Source organism: Caloenas nicobarica, chromosome 21 (genome assembly GCF_036013445.1).
Source record: "Caloenas nicobarica isolate bCalNic1 chromosome 21, bCalNic1.hap1, whole genome shotgun sequence".
Classification (NCBI taxonomy): Eukaryota; Metazoa; Chordata; class Aves; order Columbiformes; family Columbidae; genus Caloenas; species Caloenas nicobarica.
The window spans coordinates 7,255,450-7,276,571 of record NC_088265.1 but is presented as its reverse complement, the minus strand read 5'-3'; the positions used below and the strand labels follow the sequence as shown (position 1 = coordinate 7,276,571).

General features: G+C 49.2%; 1 protein-coding gene across 1 annotated transcript; it reads left to right on the top strand.

The window, feature by feature from the left end:
- Positions 1–1,175: 1,175 nt before the first annotated feature.
- Positions 1,176–19,499, top strand: LOC135997023 (uncharacterized). The gene is made up of 4 exons (XM_065649389.1): positions 1,176–2,134; positions 10,886–11,507; positions 15,998–16,073; positions 19,216–19,499. The coding sequence occupies exons 1-4, from the start codon at positions 1,176–1,178 to the stop codon at positions 19,497–19,499; spliced, it is 1,941 nt and encodes a 646-aa protein (XP_065505461.1).
- Positions 19,500–21,122: the final 1,623 nt, after the last annotated feature.

Below are 21,122 nucleotides of genomic sequence, written 5' to 3'. Positions count from 1 at the left end.
TGACACTGTCTGAATGCCCGGCTGCCTCTGCCCTGGCCTCTCTCAGACACACCCTCATGGGATTTTTCCTTCTTTCTCCACTGCTCTCTGTTCCTGTTCTTGCTGTCAGGCTCTCTGGGGATGGGAGTTTCAGCTGCAGAGTCACAGCCTGATCTTGTGGGTCCTTCCCTGCAGGTGTGTCCATGGGAACATGTGCAAAAGCTTTCCTGTGACCTGTGGGGCTGTGGACAATGAAGTCTGTGGGGCTGGGGCATGAGCTGAGTCTCCCTTAATCAAACGCCATCATTAGGACACTTGGCTGTCTCCTTGAGGTTTCCTTCCAAGCTGTGAGCTTCCCTCCAGGATGCAAACCTGTCCTATACCATCTTTGTGTTATCTGAAAGCCCTACAGAGAATTGCAGAGATGCTACAACAGAGAAAATGCTGTTGGGGTTGTGAAATGAGCCGTGTGTGTCCTGGACTAAAAGTGGAGTGCTGAGACCTTAGGGAAGAGTGAGACATGTAGTGGTCTGAGGTGGATCCCTCTGCTCTCAGCAGGGCCTGGTGGCTTTTCGGGCAAACATGGGAGTGTGATCAGCCTCCATGTCAGAAAGATGCAAGTCCAGGGCAGCTGGGAGGAAGACAGAGGGGCAGACCAGCTCCCCTTGCTCTGCACTAAGGCACAGGTATCCTGTTGCCTTGGAGGAATCACTTTGTTCTCCCTAAGTGCAGCGGAAATGCTGATGGTTTCTGACATCCAAGAAAACTGCTCAGGCTGGCAGGGAGAAGGAGTTGTACTAATGCTAGACCTCTAAAACTGCCTTCTGCCATTTCAGATCCTTATCCCTGGGAGTGCAAATGCTGACAGGCCCTTCTGCACCAGGAGCGGTTCCATCTGACAAAGCTGAACCCCAGAACTCACCCCAGCCCTCACATTCCCATGACCCCACTGCTGCAGAGCAGGGCTGATTCCTCGACAGCCAGCGGGCACGGGCCCTGCTCCTCACAGCAGCTTCAGCCGGCACCAGCCAGGGCTCCATCCATGGAGCTGAAGGAAGGTCTCCTGGAAAAGGAAAAAGGTGTGTGTAGCAGGGGGAAGGTGTATGAGAAATGGCTTAGATTTTTCTGAGAAGTCTCCTCTAACTTGTCTCTCTCTTTTCCTCCTTCGGACAGTGCCCCTTGCCCAGATGCAGCAAATGTCCAACAGCAGCTCCATCACCCAGTTCCTCCTCCTGGCATTCTCAGAGACACGGGAGCTGCAGCTCTTGCACTTCTGGCTCTTCCTGGGCATCTACCTGGCTGCCCTCCTGGACAATGGCCTCATCATCATCACTATAGCCTGTGACCAGCACCTCCACACCCCCATGTACTTCTTCCTCCTCAACCTCTCCCTCCTCAACCTGGGATCCATCTCCACCACTGTCCCCAAATCCATAGCAAATTCCCTCTGGGACACCAGGGCCATCTCCTACATAGGATGTGCTGCACAGCTCTTTCTGTTTGTCTTTTTCGTTTCAGCAGAGTTGTATCTCCTCACAGTCATGGCCTATGACCGCTATGTCACCATCTGCAAACCCCTGCACTACAGGACCCTCCTGGGCAGCAGATCTTGTGTCCACATGGCAGCAGCTGCCTGGGGTAGTGGGTTACTCTACGCTCTGCTGCACACGGCCAATACGTTTTCAATACCACTTTGCCAAGGCAATGCCCTGGATCAGTTCTTCTGTGAAATCCCACAGATCCTTAAACTCTCCTGCTCAGGAGCCTACCTCAGAGAATTTTGGGTTATTGTGGTCAGTGTCTTATTAGGCTCTGGGTGTTTTGTTTTCATTGTGCTGTCCTGTGTGCAGATCTTCAGGGCTGTGCTGGGGATCCCCTCTGAGCAGGGACGTCATAAAGCATTTTCCACATGTCTCCCTCACCTGGCCGTGGTCTCCCTGTTTTTGATCACTTTAATGTTTGTCTACCTGAAGCCCCGCTCCATCTCCTCCACATCTGTGGACCTGATGCTGTCTGTTCTGTACTCGTTGGTGCCTCCAGCAGTGAACCCCCTCATCTACAGTATGAGGAACCAGGAGCTCAAGGATGCAGTGTGGAAACTGATGACTTGGTGCTTTTCTAAAGCAATAAACTGCCAGTCTTCTTCTGTGCAGCAGTTACAATGTAATTCATTGCAGGCCCACTCTGTCTTCTTTTTGTTGTTGCTGTTGGTTGTGGTTTTTTAGTTTGTGATAATATTGTCATCCCTTTTTGAAATCACAGTCTGCTTTTCTGTTCTGATGAACTGCATATGTCAATGAGGACCTGTGCTCTCTGTGTCTTTATATGAAATGGAGGCATTTTTAGAAACTTTTTTTTTCTGAGATCTTTCCTCTAAGGCCATTTTGGAGCTGCAAGGGCAGTTTCTACATCATGGGTCGAGGGCAAAAGAGTCCCAGCATAGCAGCACTGCCAGGGAACACCACCACTTGGTCTTACAGAACTGTTCTATTTCCACTTCCACAATCTCCTTCTGATCCCTTGTGTTGGGGTAAGGCCTGAGTGCTCTGGCAGCTTGGTCACAGTCCTGCTGCGTGGCAGTTGTGTCATCACAGGCTGGGACAGGCAACGGGCATTTCTGTGAGAGAGCTGGCCTCCGTAACAGTCTTTCCAAAAGGAAAGGTGGTCTCCTCTGGGTAATATGTGAAGGTTTAGGTCTTTTTCCAAAGTTTCTCCGCAGAACATGCACAAGAAAATGGCCTTCAGATGAAAACACCAATGTATGTCTAAACAGTGCAGATGTGCGGGATTAGGGCACTCAGCAGTGTCATCTCACAACCAGGACTCCTGCGAGTGACCTGAAGGACCAACTGAGCAGGGTCTGGTCTGTGCCCATGTTCACTGGGCACCTTGCAGAACCTGCCATATGGTGATTATCACGGACTAGCCAATAACAACCACCATTTCCAGCACTGGCCTCTCGCCCCAGCTCAGAAAGCTTTTCATTCCATTTAGGCACAGTGAATTTGTAGGTCAGAAGTCCATGTTTGCTCTGTACAGATGAGATGTAAGCATGCACATCAAGTAGGAGAGATTAGATGAACCCAAGTGAGCACAAACACCATCGGCTATTCCTTGGGGTTACCATGAAGGCCTGTGGGACAGTCAGTGTTTCAAAGTCACTTCATGTTGGGAACAACATCCTATGAAAAACCACCGAAATACAGCAGTGGGTTATCCTTCCTTGAACCAAGGTCCCTGTGTCCATTCCTTGTGACATGGGGCATCTCAGATGAATGCAGAGAAGGGAGACACACTGCAGGGCTGAGGTGCTTCCCCTCCTTTGGGAGTGGCAACAGGAGGTCAGAGATACACTGTGTGTCCTGCCTCTGTGTGTAAAAGGGAAAGACTCTGTCTCTGAACATCCATAGCTGCATAAGGAATCCATGAGGTCAATTCAGATGTAGATGCCCTACAGAACCCTGACATTTCTCTTTGTGACTCCAGGAACAAAATCCACTGGCCCAGTGAGTTTCATCTCAGCTGCATTGGACAGGCTCATTGCAAGTGCCTCTGTCTGCTCTGTCACCCTTGCCCAATATTATGTATTGTCCTCTAAAAAGTGCCAAAGCAATCAGAGAGATTCTTGGGTCCTTGGAAAAGGCAGATGACAAACCCCTCTTCATGAAGGGCAGGAAGGAGAACTGGGAGAATTAAAGGCTGGTCAGCCCACTTCCAACCCTGGGAAGGGGATGGGTCACCTGCATCCATGTCAAGGCACTTGAAAGACAAGAAAGGGATTGCTGAACGAGAATGGGCAGAGGAAAGTCAGGCAAGTTGTTTACATAGAATTTTGCAAGTTCTTCATACATGATCTCCTCTGGTGTCCTTCTAGCCAGATTGGTACTCTCTGAACTGAAGATGTGGATGCTGTGTGGGAATTTGGCTGAATGATCAAGCTAAGATGTGATCAGTGGTACAAAGTCCTCTGGGCAGCCAGTTACTATGACATTGCTTAGTGACCAGCACTTGGGCCAACACTGTTGAACGTCTTTATTCACCCCCTGTATGATGTGATGGAGTGCACTTTCACCTCCTTTGTGGATATGCAAAGCTGGGCAGAGACCTTTAACAACCTCACCTGGTTCCCCCTACCTTGAGCAGGAGAGTGAGACGAGATGATGTTCAGGGGTCTCTTCAAACCTCAGTTATTCAATTATTCTTTCCCTTGGAGAGGTTTTTGAAGACAGAATAGATGGAGGAAGAGGAAAAAAAAGAAAAGACACAGATGGACAAAGAAAAGGTGCAACATAATACATTTGACCAGTTTGATAAAACAATCATACTTATATCAGGTCAGGTCCTGGCCTATAAGGAAGTTGAGGGATGGGTATGGTATTATGAAGTAGGTTTTGTCTCAGAAACTTGTAATCCAGTAAGAAGCATGTGTCTGTGAAGGTTACCGTGAGGTCAGTTCTATCTCTGGAGTTGACAGGCCAGAAGTAGGAACATGGCTGAGAAAGTACCTCTGCCAAATTGCCCCATAGGCCCTATCCAGGAAGAGGGATTGGAGATGGGTTGTCATGTCTGTTCTGCCTGACTACATGACGGGACAGCAGCAGGGACATGGTCGTGTCTATCAGAGAAGCTGAAAGATAATGGTGAGGTGACTTCTCTCTGGTCAGGTGAATGACCACAAGAAGCCTAACAGGTTGGGTTCCCTGCTTAAAGGGCAGTTTTTCACATGGTACAGCTTTCCATGGTAGTGGGAAAATGAAGGAGAGAGAGAAAAAAGTCACAAAGTGCAACTTGGAAGTTGGAGACTGGATATTAGGAGAAAGAAATGTCACTGGAAGGGGGTGCTGCAGTGCAGAAGGTCAGGTAGAGAGAGTCTGGATTGGTACATGGCTTTGTGTTTCAAAGAACAGCCAGTGAGGGTGGAGACACGTGCGAAGGTAGAGAAATGCTGGAGTGAGAGCAAGGTGGGGAAACGAGATGGATGTCTACACCCTGCAGGGAAAGAAAGGAAGGTGTCCTACACCTTGTAGAAAAGCCTGTGATGGAGATGGCAAAGCGTGCTGGCAAGGCTTGAAGGCACCAACATCATGCAGGTCTTTGTCCCCTTGGCCATGGCACTTGCCTCTGCCATTGAGGTCTAGGAGAAGACATGTTGTCCTCATGGCACTGGGGCCTCATTGGCTGCTCGCAACCACATGGGGAAGCTGTAACTTGTTGTACCGTTGTTGTACCATTGCTGTCCTTCCCTCAGCCTTGCACACCCCACATCCCATGGTCCCAGGTAGAGCCCTGACTCCTGTGTGAGGGACAGGATCCCTCTTCTCATTGCCTGGAGGTCATGGCTTCTCCTTTCTGCTTCATAAAGCAAACCAAGGGGTTTCTCAGCATCAGAGCCACCTGCACAGGGCCTTGGCCCACCTGCTGTTGCATCCTCCAGTTATCCGCTCTAATGAGTCCCAGGGGAGGCTTTGTCCTTAATGGCCCTCAGTAGAGACCATTAATGCTTCAGGTAACTTTGGAGTTTTGTTTTTGCCTTTGCCTCCTTGAGAGCTTTGTTGAGTCTCTTGTCAGTACCTGAGGTTCATGGACTCAGCATCAAATACACCAAAAATCCTAACAAGTCATATCTCTTCCATAATTTTCTTCAGGTATTGAAGACTTACATAGCTCCTGAGAGTGGTTTCAGGGGAGCAGGTAAAGAGGACATTTTCAATGAGCACTTGGAAAAAGTGACAGAAGAATTCTCCCATGGATACTGGTGCAGAGTGTCTCCTAAGGAGTTGTGACCAGGTAGGAAAAGCAGTCCCTTGAGGCTGGACACAGCATGGACACCCTTGCTCCTCACCTCTCCATTTTTCTGTTTTGCTCAGTCACCCTGGGAGTTACGTCACATTTCTTTATATCAGGCTTTTCCACTGAATTTTGCACCTGGTTTTTAAAGCTTCTTTCCAGGAATTCCTACCAGCTTTCCTTAGAGAACTGGATGTAAAAAGGCACAGAGGGATTTTTGAATCGGAGGAAAGAAAAAAACAAGTAAAAAGAAAACATAGTAGAACTTAATGAACAATAAAATACACCTCTCAGCTGTAGGGGTATTATAAACAACCTCCAGTGAGGTCCATCATCACAATTGAAGAGTTGCCTACAGGGAGTGTGAGAGAGACGGCCAAAAGAAAATTCAGCTTTACCTCCTTGAACCTCAAAGCAGGGTGGGAGGTGAAAGGGATCAGAGTGATCAAAGAGTAAGAGAAGGAAGAATCTCTGGAGAACAATGGAACATGCAAATATCCAGACAGGTTTCTGAAGAGATGACTTCAGAAAATGGTGAGCTGAATAAGGGCAGGCAGAAACACCTGAAAGGCCAGGGACATAAATAGAAAGTATGATAGACAGAGTTCAGGCAATGCAAGCATAGGGTAACAACAATATTTCTTCTCCCACAATTAATCCACATTCTGAAAATCCATATTTTGGCAGTACAGAAATTCCATGGACATTTTATTGAAAGTATTGAATCACTTCAGCTCATAAAAAGTTTTGGTTTGTTTTGTTTTCAAGTATTGAGAGCATTCCTTAGGTTTTCAGGCAGACCTTCATGGTGTGACCATAAGTACGCAGTGCATACCGCTAGCGACCCCAGTGTACCTGAGATATTTCCCTGGGACTGGCAGTTATCAGAGAAAACAGACAGAGCCATGTCACTTCCATCATTTACATCCAGCCTTCAAAACTTGTCTGCTTCTTTATGTAAGTTTCAATAGTGTAGTTGAAGAGAAAGGGAGGAAAGAGCACTTTGAATAAATAAAAGAATTCTCCAATTGACACTGGTGCAGAATGTCTCCTAGGGAGGTGTGGACTGATAGGAAAAACAGTCTTCTTGAGGTCCATCACTGTATGGACAACCTTGCTCATCACCTCCTCAACCCCGCCATGTCCCTCTGTGTGGCTGGTTATGTGAATGGAAAATATATGTCCAGATGACACACTTAGGGTTTAGATCCCGCCCAGAGCAGGTCTTAGGTCTGCAGTCTGTCCAGAACTTGGCCTTGGATCCCCACATCTCCCCAGTTACCCCAGAAAGGGACAAACACATACACACATACACACACACACACACACACACAAAATGGATCTGGGATGGACTGTTCTTGAGCTTGAAGATCATAGAATCATAGAATATTTCAAGTTGAAAGGGACCCATAAGGATCATTGAGGCTAACTCCATGCTCTTCACGGGGCTACCTCACACTTAACCATAAGACTGAGAATGTTGTCCAGATGCTCCTTGAACTCTTGACAGGCTTGGTGCCTTGACCACTTCCCTGAAGAGCCCCTTCCAGCGATTGACCACCCTCCCAGTGAAGAATCTCTTCTTAATGTCCATTCTGAACTTCCTCTGATGCAGATTCATTCCATTTCCTTATGTCCCCAGAGGGAGAAGATCAGCACATTCCCCCCTATTGCCACCCTTGAGGAAGATGTAGACTACGATGAGGTCCCAGCCCAGCCCCAGCTGTGTCCCATGCAGGGTCTGCAGACAGCCCTGCTCTGGCTCTGCCAAACTCTGGGCAAGAAGAGAGGCCGGGCAGGGCTGGCAGTTCCCTGACACAGGCACCAAAACCTGCAGGAGGAAGCAGATGGCCAGAGAGCAAACCTCACTCATCAGCTGGAGTGAGTGGCCAGTGCTGGAAATGGCCATGGGAGAGACAAATGTCCTGAGGCACCTTACCAGTCTGTCCAAGCCACCAACAGCAAACCGGCCTCCTCTCTCCTGCACCTGCGTTTCTTGGCTCAGCACCTCACACCACTGGAATGTGTCATCACTCTGCATGGTCACACAGCTCAGCCAGCAGTGGGGTGTCCTCTCCTGGGCACTTTCCAGCTCAGTCCATCCCCTCCCCAGCTCTCCCCACAGCCCCTGCTTTCTCTCCAGCCCAGCCCAGCAGAGCAGCCCAGTCTGGGCTGGCCCTATGGCCATGAGTAGCGCAGGTAGCTGCAGAGCTCTGGGCACTCACTCCACAGCCCCAGCCCCTCTTAAAGCACAACAGCTGTTGGGGGCAGAGATGGGTCTCAGCCTCCCCCACAGCTTCATGGCTGGAGGTTGGACATGGCACAAGGACATGTAGACCAGTGAAAATCCAGGACTCCTGGTTTCAACTCCAGGAGATCCCTACCACAGATGACCTGTGTCCATCAGTGTCAACCCCTCTCCCCAGGCCAGAACAAGAGTCCTGGTCCAGCAACACAGCAGCCTGCCCCAAATGAGTGTCTGCAGAAAGAGGCTTCTCTCTCTCCTGGATTCCTCCCTGCAGGCACAGAAATGCTCCCTTGCTCTTCTCCAGGGACATCCTTTTCCTCAGTTGAGTGTGTCCAGGCTGGCCTGGCTGGCTGGTCCTGGTTCCCTCCCCGTGCTTCTCGCAGGGCTCTGAGCTGGTGATGCTGCTTTGCAGAGTGAGGGGGCTGTGGTGCCCTGGGGCCATGGGGTGACTCTGCACTGGCCATGCTGGTTGGGCTGGGAAATAGACCCAGCTGGATGAGGATCACTGCTGCTGAGCCCTTTCCACCTTCCCAGCTGGCTCAGTAGCCAAGGACAAGGCTGTGCAGGATCATGGGGTGTCTCTAATGGAAAAATGGCAGGGCAGGGCTGCTCTAGATCCAGCCTGTGGGCTTTACAAGATGATGTCCTGAAACACTATCCAGTCTTTCATGCCTTTGCCTCCTGGTTCCTCACAGCCTCTCCTGGCATTGCAGAGCCATTGTTAGATCACGGGCTCCTCAGGTTAATCTTTTCCTTTGCAAAACTCCTCCTTGGATACTCTCACACTAAACTTTTCCTCTGGGAAACTTTACCTTGAATGGTCACTCATTTTATGGAATGCCACTCACAGCTCCACTTCAACTGGTTTCAAAGCAGGTTCCCTCAAGGGAGCCCAGAGGGGACAGCGAAAGTGCTGCCTTGGGCTACTCCTGTGCTGCTGAGCTGGGCTGGGCTTCTGGGACAGAGGGAGCTCATGGCAAGCAGCAGCGCTGCAGAGAGACAGCTCTGCCCAGGAGCAGCTCCTCTGCAAAGCGCAGCAGGGCTGAGGGCTCTGCCTGCAGCACTGAGGGGAGAGGAGCCAGGCAGAGAGAGGTTAGAAGCAATGTGGGGTGGGAGGATGCTGAGAGCTCACTGAGGGAGAAATCTTCACAGTCCTTGACATAGCAAGTCTCTGGCTATAGGACAATGAAGTTGCAGTTCGTGGAGGGATCTTCTGAAGCTGGCACATCCTACAGCAGACAGAATCTGGCAGGGTGGCACTGTCAGTTTCTTTGTTGTGGAGGAGCATGGGCTCCTCCTCAGGAGGGTTTCCTTCTGCATTGTCTGAGAGCCAGGGCAAGATAGCTCCTTTCTCCTGGATCAGTTGCAGGTGTGTGAAGCTGGGTGTGCAGGCAAGAGTGCCCAGGGCTGTCCTTCAGAGCAAAGTCCCTCCACCCCAGGGCTGTGTCCAGGGACTCTATTGCCTGCCAGGGGCAGCACTCAGCCTGGCCGGGAATCTCCCCACGGTGCTGTGGGGAGAAGCTGAGGGTGGAAGGAGTGACCCCTTTAGGGCAGGGTCCTTCTGCTTTTGAGGGGGTGCTATGTGGGTCAGGGCTGCTGACAACTCACCCCAAGGGACATTCCAAGAGGACTTCTCAAGAGAGACATCAAGGCAGGGATTACCTGAGAGGGAAGCAATTGTTGCTTTTTGTCCTATACTCTTGGCTGGCTGGGTACCAAATGTAAGATGGAAGTTTGGAAGTTTTTCTTTCTGTTATGGAGGATGGGCTAAAACTCAAAATCTTTTTTTTTTTTCTTAGAGAACAATTCAACAGTCTCTGGCTTACAGAGAACAGCAACATCTCCTTTTCAGTCACATCAGAGCTGGTGTGATGTTCTCCGCAGAATCTGCACACACTTAGAGATGTTCCTGGGTAGTGACGAGCGGCCAGGAGGTATGTGCAGCTGAGCATACAGTGGGCAGGACAGATGCTGTTAGCAGTGACAAGGAGGAGACATAGGGACAGAGAAACCGCTCTCAGCAGGGACAGCTCCAGGCAGTGGAGACATGGGCAGGAAGTGAGAGGGACCTTCTACCAGAAGTGCCACCACAGGAGGAACTCGGACACCTCCCTGCCATCCCCTGCAGTGGTGATGTCTACCCCTTAGCAATGCTGCCAGTCTTCCACCCAGCACAGCTTCTGTCCTCAGGTCTATGGTGTCTTGAGCTGAGGCATTTCCTTGGCAGCCCAGCTTCCAAGAAGGAGAAGCTCCTGAGGGCCTGTCTGTCTCTCCCTGTTCTCTCTTAGCAGGAGCAATGGGCCATGTCTCCTTGTCCCCCTGCTGCCTCCACTGCCTGTGTTCTTCCCTCGAACACTCTGCAGTTGGGATTTTTGCTGAAGATCAGACACCAATGCTACAAGTTCTGCTGTGCAGGTGTCTCTGTGGGAGTAAATTCCCTGGGCCCATCACACCCTGTGGGCCTCTGGGATGTGCAATGTGTGGGTCTGGGGAATGAACCCATTCTGTTCCAGTCAGAAGAACTTTAGGACGTTCAAGTGGTTCCCTGGCATGATCTCGCTAGAGGACCTCGAAGACATCTTCCACATTGAAAGTTAATTATAATTACATATAAAATAAATGTGAGATTTTTTTCCCCCTTTCCCAGGTATCAGTGCTGTAGGGCCCTGCTCCTCACAGCACATTCAGAAAGCACAGACCACAGCTCCAGAGAGGGAGATGACCACAGCTCCTGCAAAAAAGGAGAGAGCAATTAGTGTTTGTGTGTGCAGTGGGACAGGCAGGAGTTGCAGAGTGATGGTGCTTGAGGATGGGAAGAGATTTTCTGGGAGAATTCTATCCCAATTTGTCAATGTGCTCTCCTTCTTCCAGAGTAACCAATGCTCAGTGGCAGCAAATGTCCAACAGCAGCTCCATCACCCAATTCCTCCTCCTGGCATTTGCAGAGACACAGGAGCTGCAGCTCTTGCACTTCTGGCTCTTCCTGGGCACCTACCTGGCTGCCCTCCTGGGCAACGGCCTCGTCATCATCGCCATAGCCTGTGACCAGCACCTCCACACCCCCATGTACTTCTTCCTCCTCAACCTCTCCCTCCTCAACCTGGGCTGTATCTCCACTATTGTCCCCAAGTCCATGGCTACCTCCCTGTGGGACACAAGGGCCATCTCCTACACAGGATGTGCTGCACAGCTCCTTCTGTTTGCCTTCTTGGTAGCAGCAGAATATTGTCTCCTCACCATCATGGCCTACAACCGCTACATTGCCATCTGCAAACCCCTGCACTATGGGACCCTCCTGGGCAGCAGAGCTTGTGTCCACATGGCAGCAGCTGCATGGAGCAGTAGTTTTTTCTATGCTGTGCTGCACACGGCCAATAGATTTTCAGTACTGCTCTGCAAGGGCAATGCTGTGGACCAGTTTTTCTGTGAAATCCCACCGATCCTCAAGCTCTCCTGCTCAGACACCTACCTCAGGGAAGTCTGGCTCCTTGTGGTTAGCTTTTCTTTAGCTTTTGGGTGTTTTGTGTTCATTGTGCTGTCCTATGTGCAGATCTTCAAGGCTGTTCTGAGGATCCCCTCTGAGCAGGGACGGCACAAAGCTTTTTCCACGTGCCTCCCTCACCTGGCTGTGGTCTCCCTGTAAGTCAGCACTGCCATGTTTGCCTACTTGAAGCCTCCATCCATCTCGTTCCTCATTCCTGGACCTGCTGATGGCAGTCCTTCACTCAGTGGTTCCTCCAGCAGTGAACCCCCTCATCTACAGCATGAGGAACCAGGACCTCAAAGATGCACTGAAGAAGCTGATTCAATCAGTCTTTCAGCAGCAATAAACTGGTCATGTCTCTTCACAAATGATTTCCAATGTATCAGGGGAACCTCCTGTGCTTTGGGCATTTTTAATGTGGTAATTCCATTGCTCTGGTAATATCTGCATGCACTCCACTTCTCCAGAGGTATGAACCCAGTATGTCTGACATAGAGGTCTTTGCACATGTGTTTGGTGTGATGAAACAGCTGGCCTCCTGTTGCGGTTGAGACAGACAAATGACATGGACCAAGTTCTTCCAGGATGAGAGTAGTAGATGCCATTTATTGCTACAAGTGCATCTTTATACAGTTTTACCAACTCATGTGTTTCTTCATTTTTGGTTAAAAGTTATAGCAGAACATCTCATTGGCTAATTTGCTGTCATCAGTGTTACTTTTCTACTCCCTTCTCTCTCACGAGTACATCCCTTGTCTCTCACGAGTACATCCCTTGTCTCTCACGGGTACATCCCTTGTCTCTCACGGGTACACTTTAATGTCTCCGGATACTCCTTTACTCCCATGTCTCTCACGGGTAAACCTTAATATCTTCAAGGCTGATGTCTGTTCCCATACCTTCTGTCAGGGAATCCACGGACCCGCTGTAGTTTCCCACAGCCTCCAATGTCACATCTCTGTAACATAAGGGCTTTCCTCAGCGCAATGTCTAGAGTTGGGCTCTTATTCCAAAGCTGAGGTCAGGAACAGGCTGAAGAGATTGTCCCTATGAGGCTGTGCTGCAGTGCTGGGTTTCTCCATGGGCTGAGGGGAAGAGGCCATGGGGTGATGTGTTAAGGAATGGGCCTGAAGTGAGCTTTCACTGGTGGCCTCTCTGATCAGCCACTTCCAGCGCTGGCCACCACAGGTTTATGGGTGAGTTTTGCTGTACAGCCATTTCCATTCTCCTGCTGGGGGAAGTGACAGCAGTGTTCAACCTCTCTCCTTGTCTAGACCCTGGCAGACTCTGGAGAAGGGATGTCTGCGAAATCCCATGTGGGATGCAGATAGAGCTGGGTAGGTTCCAGGACCTGGAAAAGGCTGTCTCAAGTAGAAGGAACAGAAGGGGAACAGGGCACAAAGGAATGTCATGGAGATCATGCAAGAGAAACTGTTCCTCATGCTGAATACACTCCTTCCATTCTGTGCCTGCACAGTGAGTCCATGGCACCATGTGCAGGACAGCGGTGCTGGGCTGGCACAGAACAGGGCAGTGACAGAGGCCAGGAAGCAGCTGCCAGGGGGCGACCACCTGAAGTTGGTGGCTGCAAGGCAAGTCACAAGAAAGAGAAGAGCTTCAGTTGCTGTGCTAGAGCCTAAGGTTGAACAAGGAAAACACAAAACTGCTGCTGAACGAGCACAATGATCTAATAAACAGCAGACACCACCGGGGTTGAGAGACTCAATGCCTTCTGTGCCTGAGGCTTTACTGTAAAGGTCTCCCATGTCTGTGTGCTCAATGAAGGGCTTCAAGGAGGAGCAGAGCACATCTTGGCAGGAACCTCAGGAAATCCCACAAGGACAAATGTCAGTTTTTCCCCCTTTAGAGGACTCTTCCTGGCAATGGAACAGGTTGGGGGCTGTGGGGCTGGGAGCAGCCCTCTGGGAAAGGTCTGTTTATTGTCAGACAATTGATAGGTGCACTTTTTTTCCTATTAATTTTTATGTATTTAAAATAAAATGACAAAAAAGGAATTTTCAGGAAGTGTACTAATGGCAGGAGAATAAATATTGGGCTTCCCCTCTACTTGTACTACCACTATTTTTTTGTTTCATCTCCCTCGTCATTCAGGTGTTTCTGCCTCTCCTGATTGAAAGGCCACGTCTAAGGACATCTTTTCAGCAGACTGTCTGGACATATGCTCTTCCCAGTGCTCTCAGGCTTCCTCCTCTACTTGCTCTTTGTGCATTCAGATGCCTCTCGACTGTCTGATTTCTGTTTTGAGCTTCAGGGAGTTAGAAACTTGCTCCATTTTTCATAAGTCTAATTAACTCTTCAGTCAACACCTTAATTGTGTTTATATCTATCCTTTCTTATCTCTTTGTCTAAAACAGTTCTTGTATGGATGTCCCTTGTGGACAATAGACTTCATTAGATCCAGCTTAGACATAGAGTTGAGGAAAGCATTTTGCTGTTTATTAAATTATGTAGTGTTTACACAGCAGAGCAGCTGGAGCTGATGTAAAGGAGCCGTAACATCTAGCTGCAGACCTCAGTGGTAAGGTCTGATGTGAGCAAGTGTTGCAAGTCCCAGGTGGCCAATGAGGGAGCTGGCGGGATTGGAAGGGATGAAGAGCGAGGTTGTCCAGCCTGAAGGGAGTGCTTCTCTTGCCTGTCCAGATGTCTTCAGGAGACCCTCTGGATCAATATCAATTGTAGAATGCTGCTATCACTTCTTCTGTAAACTGAAAAATGACAGAAAATACCTTGACCTTGGTGTCAGGGACATCACATAGCCAAGGGGACAAAGACTTTGGGTCTTTCAGGGACATTCAGCCTTGCCAGCACCCTTGGCCGTCTCCACCACAGGCTGTCCTACACAGTCCCAGGCCTGTGGCTGTTTCCCTGCAGGCTGCAGACACCCATTGCGCTTCCCCACCTCGTTCTCCTCCCAGTATGTCCTACCTGTGCTGCTGTGTCTCCATCCTCACCAGCTGTTCCTTGAAACACAAAGCCATGGGTGATCCAGACTCTCTCTGAATGACCACAGCACTACGCTCAGAATGACATTTCTTTATCCTGAGGTCTGCTCTGCACCTCCAGAGCTGCAGTTTCTGATTGTTCTCTTTTCTCATACTTTTTCCCAATACTAAAGAAAAAGTGCTATCATCTCACAAAGCAATTTCCAAGCTCTCTCAAGCTACTACTATTCTTCCCTGTCATGATTTAACCCCAGCCAGCAATTAAGACCACAATAGCTGTTCACTCTCTGCCCCCACCTCCCAAAGTGGGATAGGGGAGAGAAGCAAGAGAGAAGCCCATGGGTTGAGATAAAAACAGTTTAATATGATAACAAAAATAATAATGATATATGAGTACTATATATATATATAAAATTTTTAAAAAAGAAAAAGTTACTCAGTGCAATCCCTCACATAACTCAAATTGGACCAAACAGCCAGTCCTGGATAAAGGAACACCTTGGTCTCAGACAGCCAATGCCAGCAATAGAGAGCAAAAGGCAAAATGCAGAAAGGCCCAAGGGCCAACTGCAAAATGACAGAATGACAGAAGGCTGAACTAACACAAAACTCCCAATAAAAAAGAACTTCCAAACAGAACTAACCAAAGTAGCTGGAAAACCCAAACTAATGGAACTAATTAGCCAGAAAAGTCAGCTCCAGCTTTATATGGAGCATGATGCTACTGGTAGGTGTGAGTATATAATGGAAGATTGGCAAGGAGAAGAATTGTAAATACACTCAAGAGACTGCAGCTGGGGTGTAGAAAAACACACAAATGACACTAATTGTTGTTTAGCCTTGTGTGCTTCACAAGTAGAACTTCTGTGTTTAGATAACATAGGCCTATGAAAGTCTTAAAGGCACCTTCTCAAACATCCTTGAAATTCCTGCCCTACTGCAGGCAAAGATAAAAGCAATGTGGTAAACTAAGCCTGCGTGGATCCCTGATATACAGGTGAAACCAGCAGGGCCATTGATCTAGCAAGGACTGAGCTCTGCAGTGCCTGCATTCTTGCTTGTACACCTCTTCCCCAGTGCTTAGGTGTTTTTTTTGGATATCCCCCAGTTAGTGAAGAAAATAAATTACTCTTTGCATTACATCTGTGGTTTTTGGTTGTTCCTGTGACCTGCCTGTGTCAGCTCACGCATTTGGCATGATCAGCAGTCACCAGAAACAGCCATGCCATGGTTTGCAAAGAAGTCAAGGACTGAGTAGGCCATGCCAGTGACTCCCTGTATTCTGGGATAGCCCAGTACAGAGCCCTGGACCCCCCTCTGTGGTCACTTTCCCAGATAAACTGGTTCTGCAAGAGGCATGATCTGCAATGGATGATGAGGCGATGATTACTCCCCAGGCAATTGAAATGGCTACGCATGGGTTGCCATAGAAAGCGGCACTGGATTCTTTTCACAAGTTAGCAGGAGGTGGGGATGGATATTGGTTACGAGCCTTAGAGCTCTTGACTGTGATGTGACCGTTTTGTTGCATTACAGTATAAGAAAGGTTGTGTGCAGAAGTTTTACCAGTGTATGCAGAACCTGTCAAATCAGTGTCGTCCCTCAGAAACTGGTATGCAATGCAAAGAGGGATTACTTTGATGCCTCAGATGGGGATCATAGAATCACAGAATGTACTGAGTTGGAAAGGACCCACAAGGATCATTGAGTCCAACTCCTGCCCCTGCATATGACAGCTTCACAATTCACACCATGTGTCTGAGGGTGTTGCCCAGTCACTTCTTGAATACTGTCAGGCTTGGGGCCGTGACACCTCCCTGGGGAGCCTGTCCCAGTGCTCCACCATCCTCTGGGTGGAGAACCTTTTCCTAATGTCTAACCTAAACCTCCCCTGGCACATCTTCCTGCTATTCCCTCGGGTTCTGTCACTGGTCACCAGAGAGAAGAGATTGGTGCCCACCCTTCCTCCTCCCCTTGTGAAGAAGCTGTAGACCGCAATGAGGTCTCCCTTCAGTCTCCTCTTCTCCAGGCTGAACAGACCTAGTGACTTGAGCCATTCCTCATACAGCTTCCCCTCCAAACCTTCACTAACATTGTAGCCTCTTCTGGATACTCTCTAGTAGCTTTATATTCAATTTATACTGTGGTGTCCAGACCTGCATACACTGCTCCAGGTGAGGCTGCACCAGTGCAGAGCAGAGCAGCACAATCCCCTCCCTGACTGGCTGGTGATGCTGTGCTGGATGCACCCAGGACCCGGTTGGCCTCTTGGCTGCCAGGGCACACTTTTGCCTCATGTTCAAGTTGCCATCAACCAAAACCCCCAGATCTCTCTCCACAGAGCTGCTTTCCAGCATCTCATCCCCTAGTATGTATGTACAGCCAGGGTTGCCATGTTCCAGGTGCAAAATCCGGCACTTGGCCGTGTTGAACTTCATGCAGTGACTGCCGGGTTCTCCAGTTTGTCCAGATCCTGCTGCAGGGCCTCTCTGCCCTCAAAAGTGTCAACAGCTGCTCCGAATTTTGTGTCATCAGCAAACTTAATTAGTATTCTCTCAAGTCCTGAGTCTAAGTCATTAAGAGACAATGAAGAGTACTGGCCCTAAGATGGATCCCTGGGGAACCCGCTAGTGACTGGTCACTAGCCTGACATGACCCCATTTACCAGAACTCTTAGAACCCGGCCTGTCAGCCAATTGCTCATCCACTGCATTGTGTGTTTATCCAGATGTATGCTAGACATTTTGTCCAGGAGAATACTGTGAGAGACAGTATCAAAGGCTTCACAGAAATCCAAGAAGATCACATTGACATGTTTCTCCTGTTCAGCTAGGTGGGTAACCTTGTCATAGAAATAAATTAAGTTGGTCAAGCAGGACTTTCCCCTTATGAACTCGTGCTGGCTGGGGCCAATGACTGTGTTGTCATTTAGATGTTTTTCAGTAACTCCCAGAATAATCTTCTCCATGATTTTGCCAGGCACAGAAGTGAGGCTGACAGGTCTGTAGTTGCCAGGGTCATCCCTGTTGCCCTTCTTGTGGATTGAGTCAACATTTGCCAGCTTCCAGTCAACTGGGACCTCTCCAGATTCCCAGGAGCATTGAAAAATTGTGGAGAGAGGTCTCACTATGACATCAGCCACCTCTTTTTCAAGTACCCTTGGGTGAATCCCATCAGGCTCCGTTAACTTATGGGGATCTAGCTGGAGCAGCTAATCCTGCAGTCTGGTGACTGGAGAGTTTGTCATGGGCATGGCATCAACAGTGCTGGCACGAGAGGGAGGAGCAAGGAGAGGAACAGGGACTTTGGGACCTTGGGGTGATGAAGCCAATCTTGGGCAGCACAGCGGCAGCACTGGAGAGCTGATGCCTCCATGGCCAGCTGGGCTCCAGCTGAATGGGGTGGATGACAGCTTACACTGGGAGTGCCAGGAATTGTGTGAGCCTCAAGTGCAAAGTGGTGAGGGTGAGTGGGCAGGCCAGGCACACACCACTGCAAGGGTTGAGGGGGAAGGAGAAGTGTGGGGCTAGTGGAGACCGCTCTTCTTCCCCACAGGGAGGAGAGTGTCCAGATGAGGCAGAATTGTGCTGGTGCCATGGTGTCTTTCTTATCTCTTGTCTGAGCAAGATTATGTTGCTCAGTTGCTGGTCACCATGGTTAGGGTAGATGTGGCAATGTACTTGACTGAACAAGGACATTACAACAGCCTCATGGGCTATCCACCAAGCCTTGCTGATTAGGTCCTGGTCTAAGGACACAATGTAAACAGCAAAAGTTGCTTGAGCAAGCATAAAAGCAGGAACTGGCAAGAAGCAGTTAACTACAAGAATGTAAACAGCTACCATATATATGGGGACGCATGATGTAGTAGCAAGAACCAATCAGCAATGTAGCTATGTGCGTGAACAGCTCATGGACAAACTTTATCCAATCAAATAACGGCGTGTCGCGTGTACGGAAATAAGATAGGTATAAATATTGCTCTGTTAGAGCAATAAAGTGTCTTCAACTACGATCATATTGATCTGTTGTTGAGTCCATTATTTTGCTCCTGCAAATACACCCTCAGCCTGCCCCACTTTCCCAGGTAGAATCATACAATCATTTCAGTTGGAAGAGACCCTCAGGATCATCGAGTCCCAACATAACCTAACCTAACACTAGCACTAATCCATGTCCCTAAGAACATCGTCTAAACACCTTTTAAACACCTCCAGGGACGGTGACTGCACCACTGCCCTGGGCAGCCTGTTCCAATGCCTGACAACACTTTCTGCGAAGAATTTTTTCCTAATATCCAATCTAAACCTCCCCTGGCACAACCTGAGGCCATTTCCTCTTGTCCTATCACTTGCTACTTGGGAGAAGAGATCAACACCCTCCATGCTACAACCTTCTTTCAGGCAGTTGTAGACAGCAATAAGGTCTCCCCTCAGCCTCCTTTTCTCCAGGCTAAACAGCCCCAGCTCCCTCAACCACTCCTCATAAGATTTGTGCTCCAGGCTCCTCACCAGCTTCATCGTCCTCTTCTGCACTCTCTCTAGTATTTCAATGTCCTTCTTCTGATGAGGGGCCCAAAACTGAACACAGGATTCATGGTGGGGCCTCACCAGTGCTGAGTACAGTGGCACAATCTCTTTTCTGGTCCCGCTGACCACACTATTCCTGGTACAAACCAGGATGCTGGTGGTCTTTTTGGCCACCTGGGCACATGTTCATGTTCATGTTCAGCTGCTGCCAATCAACACCCTCAGACCACCAGGCAGCTTTCCAGCCACTCTTCCCTGAGCCTGTAGCGCTGCCTCAGGTTGTTGTGAACGAAGTGCAGGACCTGGCACTTGGCCTTGTGAAACCTCATACATTTGGTCTCACCCCAGTGATCCAGGTGGTGCAGATCCCTCTGTATGGCCTTCCTACCCTCCAGCAGATAAACACTCACACCCAGTTTGGTGTCACCTGCAAACTTACTGAGGATGCACTCAATCGCTTCATCCAGATCATTGATAAAGACATTAAACAGAACTGGCAACAATACTGAGCCCTGAGGAGCAACACTCTTGACTGGCTGCCAGCTGGATTTGGCTCTGTTCACAACTCTTCGGGCCTGGCCATCCAGCCAGTTTTTTACCCAGCAAAGAGTACAGCCATCCAAGCCATGAGCTGCCAGCTTCTCCAGGAGAATTCTGTGGGATATGATGTCAAAGGCGTTACCAAAGTCTAAGTACACAACATCCACAGCCTTTCCCTCATCTACTAGGTGGGTCACCTTGTCATAAAAGGAGATCAGGTTGGTTAAACAGGACCTGCCTTTCAAAAAACACATGCTGGCTGGGCCTGATTGCATTCTTATATGTGATATGCGATGTCACTCAGGGTGATCTGCTCCCTGACCTTTCCCAGCACCGAGGTTAGACTCACAGGTCTGTAGTTCCCAGGATCCTCCTTTCGGCCCTTACTGTAGATGGGCGTCACGTTAGCCAGTTTCCGGTCATCTGGGACCTCCCCAGTTAGCCAAGATTGCTTATTGATAATAGTAAGTGGCTTAGTGATCACCTCTGCCAGTTCCCTCAGCACCCTTGGGTGTATTCCACCTGGCCCCATAGACTTGTGGGTGTTCAAACGGTGTAGCAGGTAACTAACCATTTCCCCTTGGATTATTGAGATCTCATACTGCTCCCCATCCCTGTCTTCTGGTTCAGGTAACCAGGTACCTGGAGCAAAACTGGTCTGACTATTAAAGACTGAGGCAAAGAAGGATTTAGTACCTCAGCCTTTCCCTCATCTTCTGTCACTGTTTCCCCCCGCATCCATCAGGGGATGGAGATTCACCTTAGCCCTTCTCTTGTTGCTGATATAGAAAAATTTATTGTTGCCTTCTACGGTGGTAGTCAGGCTGAGCTCTAGTTGGTCTTTGGCCCTTCTGATTTTCTCCCTGCATAACCTCACAGTATTCTTGTATTCCTCTGGAGTGTCCTGCCCCTCCTTCCAAAGGTTGTACATTCTCTTTTTATTCCTAAATTCCAGCCATAGCTCTCTATTCAGCCAGACGGGCTTTATTCCCCAGGGCTCACCTTCTGGCACACAGGGACAGCCCTCTCCTGCATCTCTAAGATTACCTCCTTGAAGAGAGACCAGCCTTCCTGGACTCCTTTGCCCTTCAGGACTGCCTCCCAAAGGACTCGGCCAGCCAGCCTTCTGAACAGGTCAAAGTCAGCCCTTCGGAAGGCCGAAGTAGCAGCTCTGCTGACCACCCTTCTAACTTCTCCAAGGATAGAAAACACAGTCATGTCATAATCACTATTCCCAAGGTGACCTCCAACCAAGACATTGCCCATGAGTCCTCCTCATTTTAAAAACAACAGATGCAGTGGGGCTCCTTCCCTAGAAAGCTCAGTGAGCAGCAGTGTCAGGAAGATGTCTTGCATACACTCCAGGAGCCTCCTAGACTGCTTCCTCTCTGCTTTGTTGTATTTCCAGCAGATATCTGGTAGGTTGAAATCCCCCACAAGAACAAGGGCTGGCGATTGTGAGACTTTTCCCAGCTGCCTGCAAAATATTTAATCTGCTTCTTCATCCTGGTTGGGTGCTCTGTAACAGATTCCCACAAGAATATCCACCTTGTTGCCCTTTGCCTTGATTCTCACCCATAGACACTTAACCC

Bases quoted from the DNA above. Each gene is read 5' to 3' on its own strand.
- LOC135997023 (XM_065649389.1), top strand. From the start codon at position 1,176: ATGTCCAACAGCAGCTCCATCACCCAGTTCCTCCTCCTGGCATTCTCA. The intron at 2,135-10,885 runs GTTACAATGTAA...TCCTTCTTCCAG, and splicing joins CAGTCTTCTTCTGTGCAGCA to AGTAACCAATGCTCAGTGGC. The intron at 16,074-19,215 runs GTATGCAATGCA...CAACACCCTCAG, and splicing joins GTGTCGTCCCTCAGAAACTG to ACCACCAGGCAGCTTTCCAG.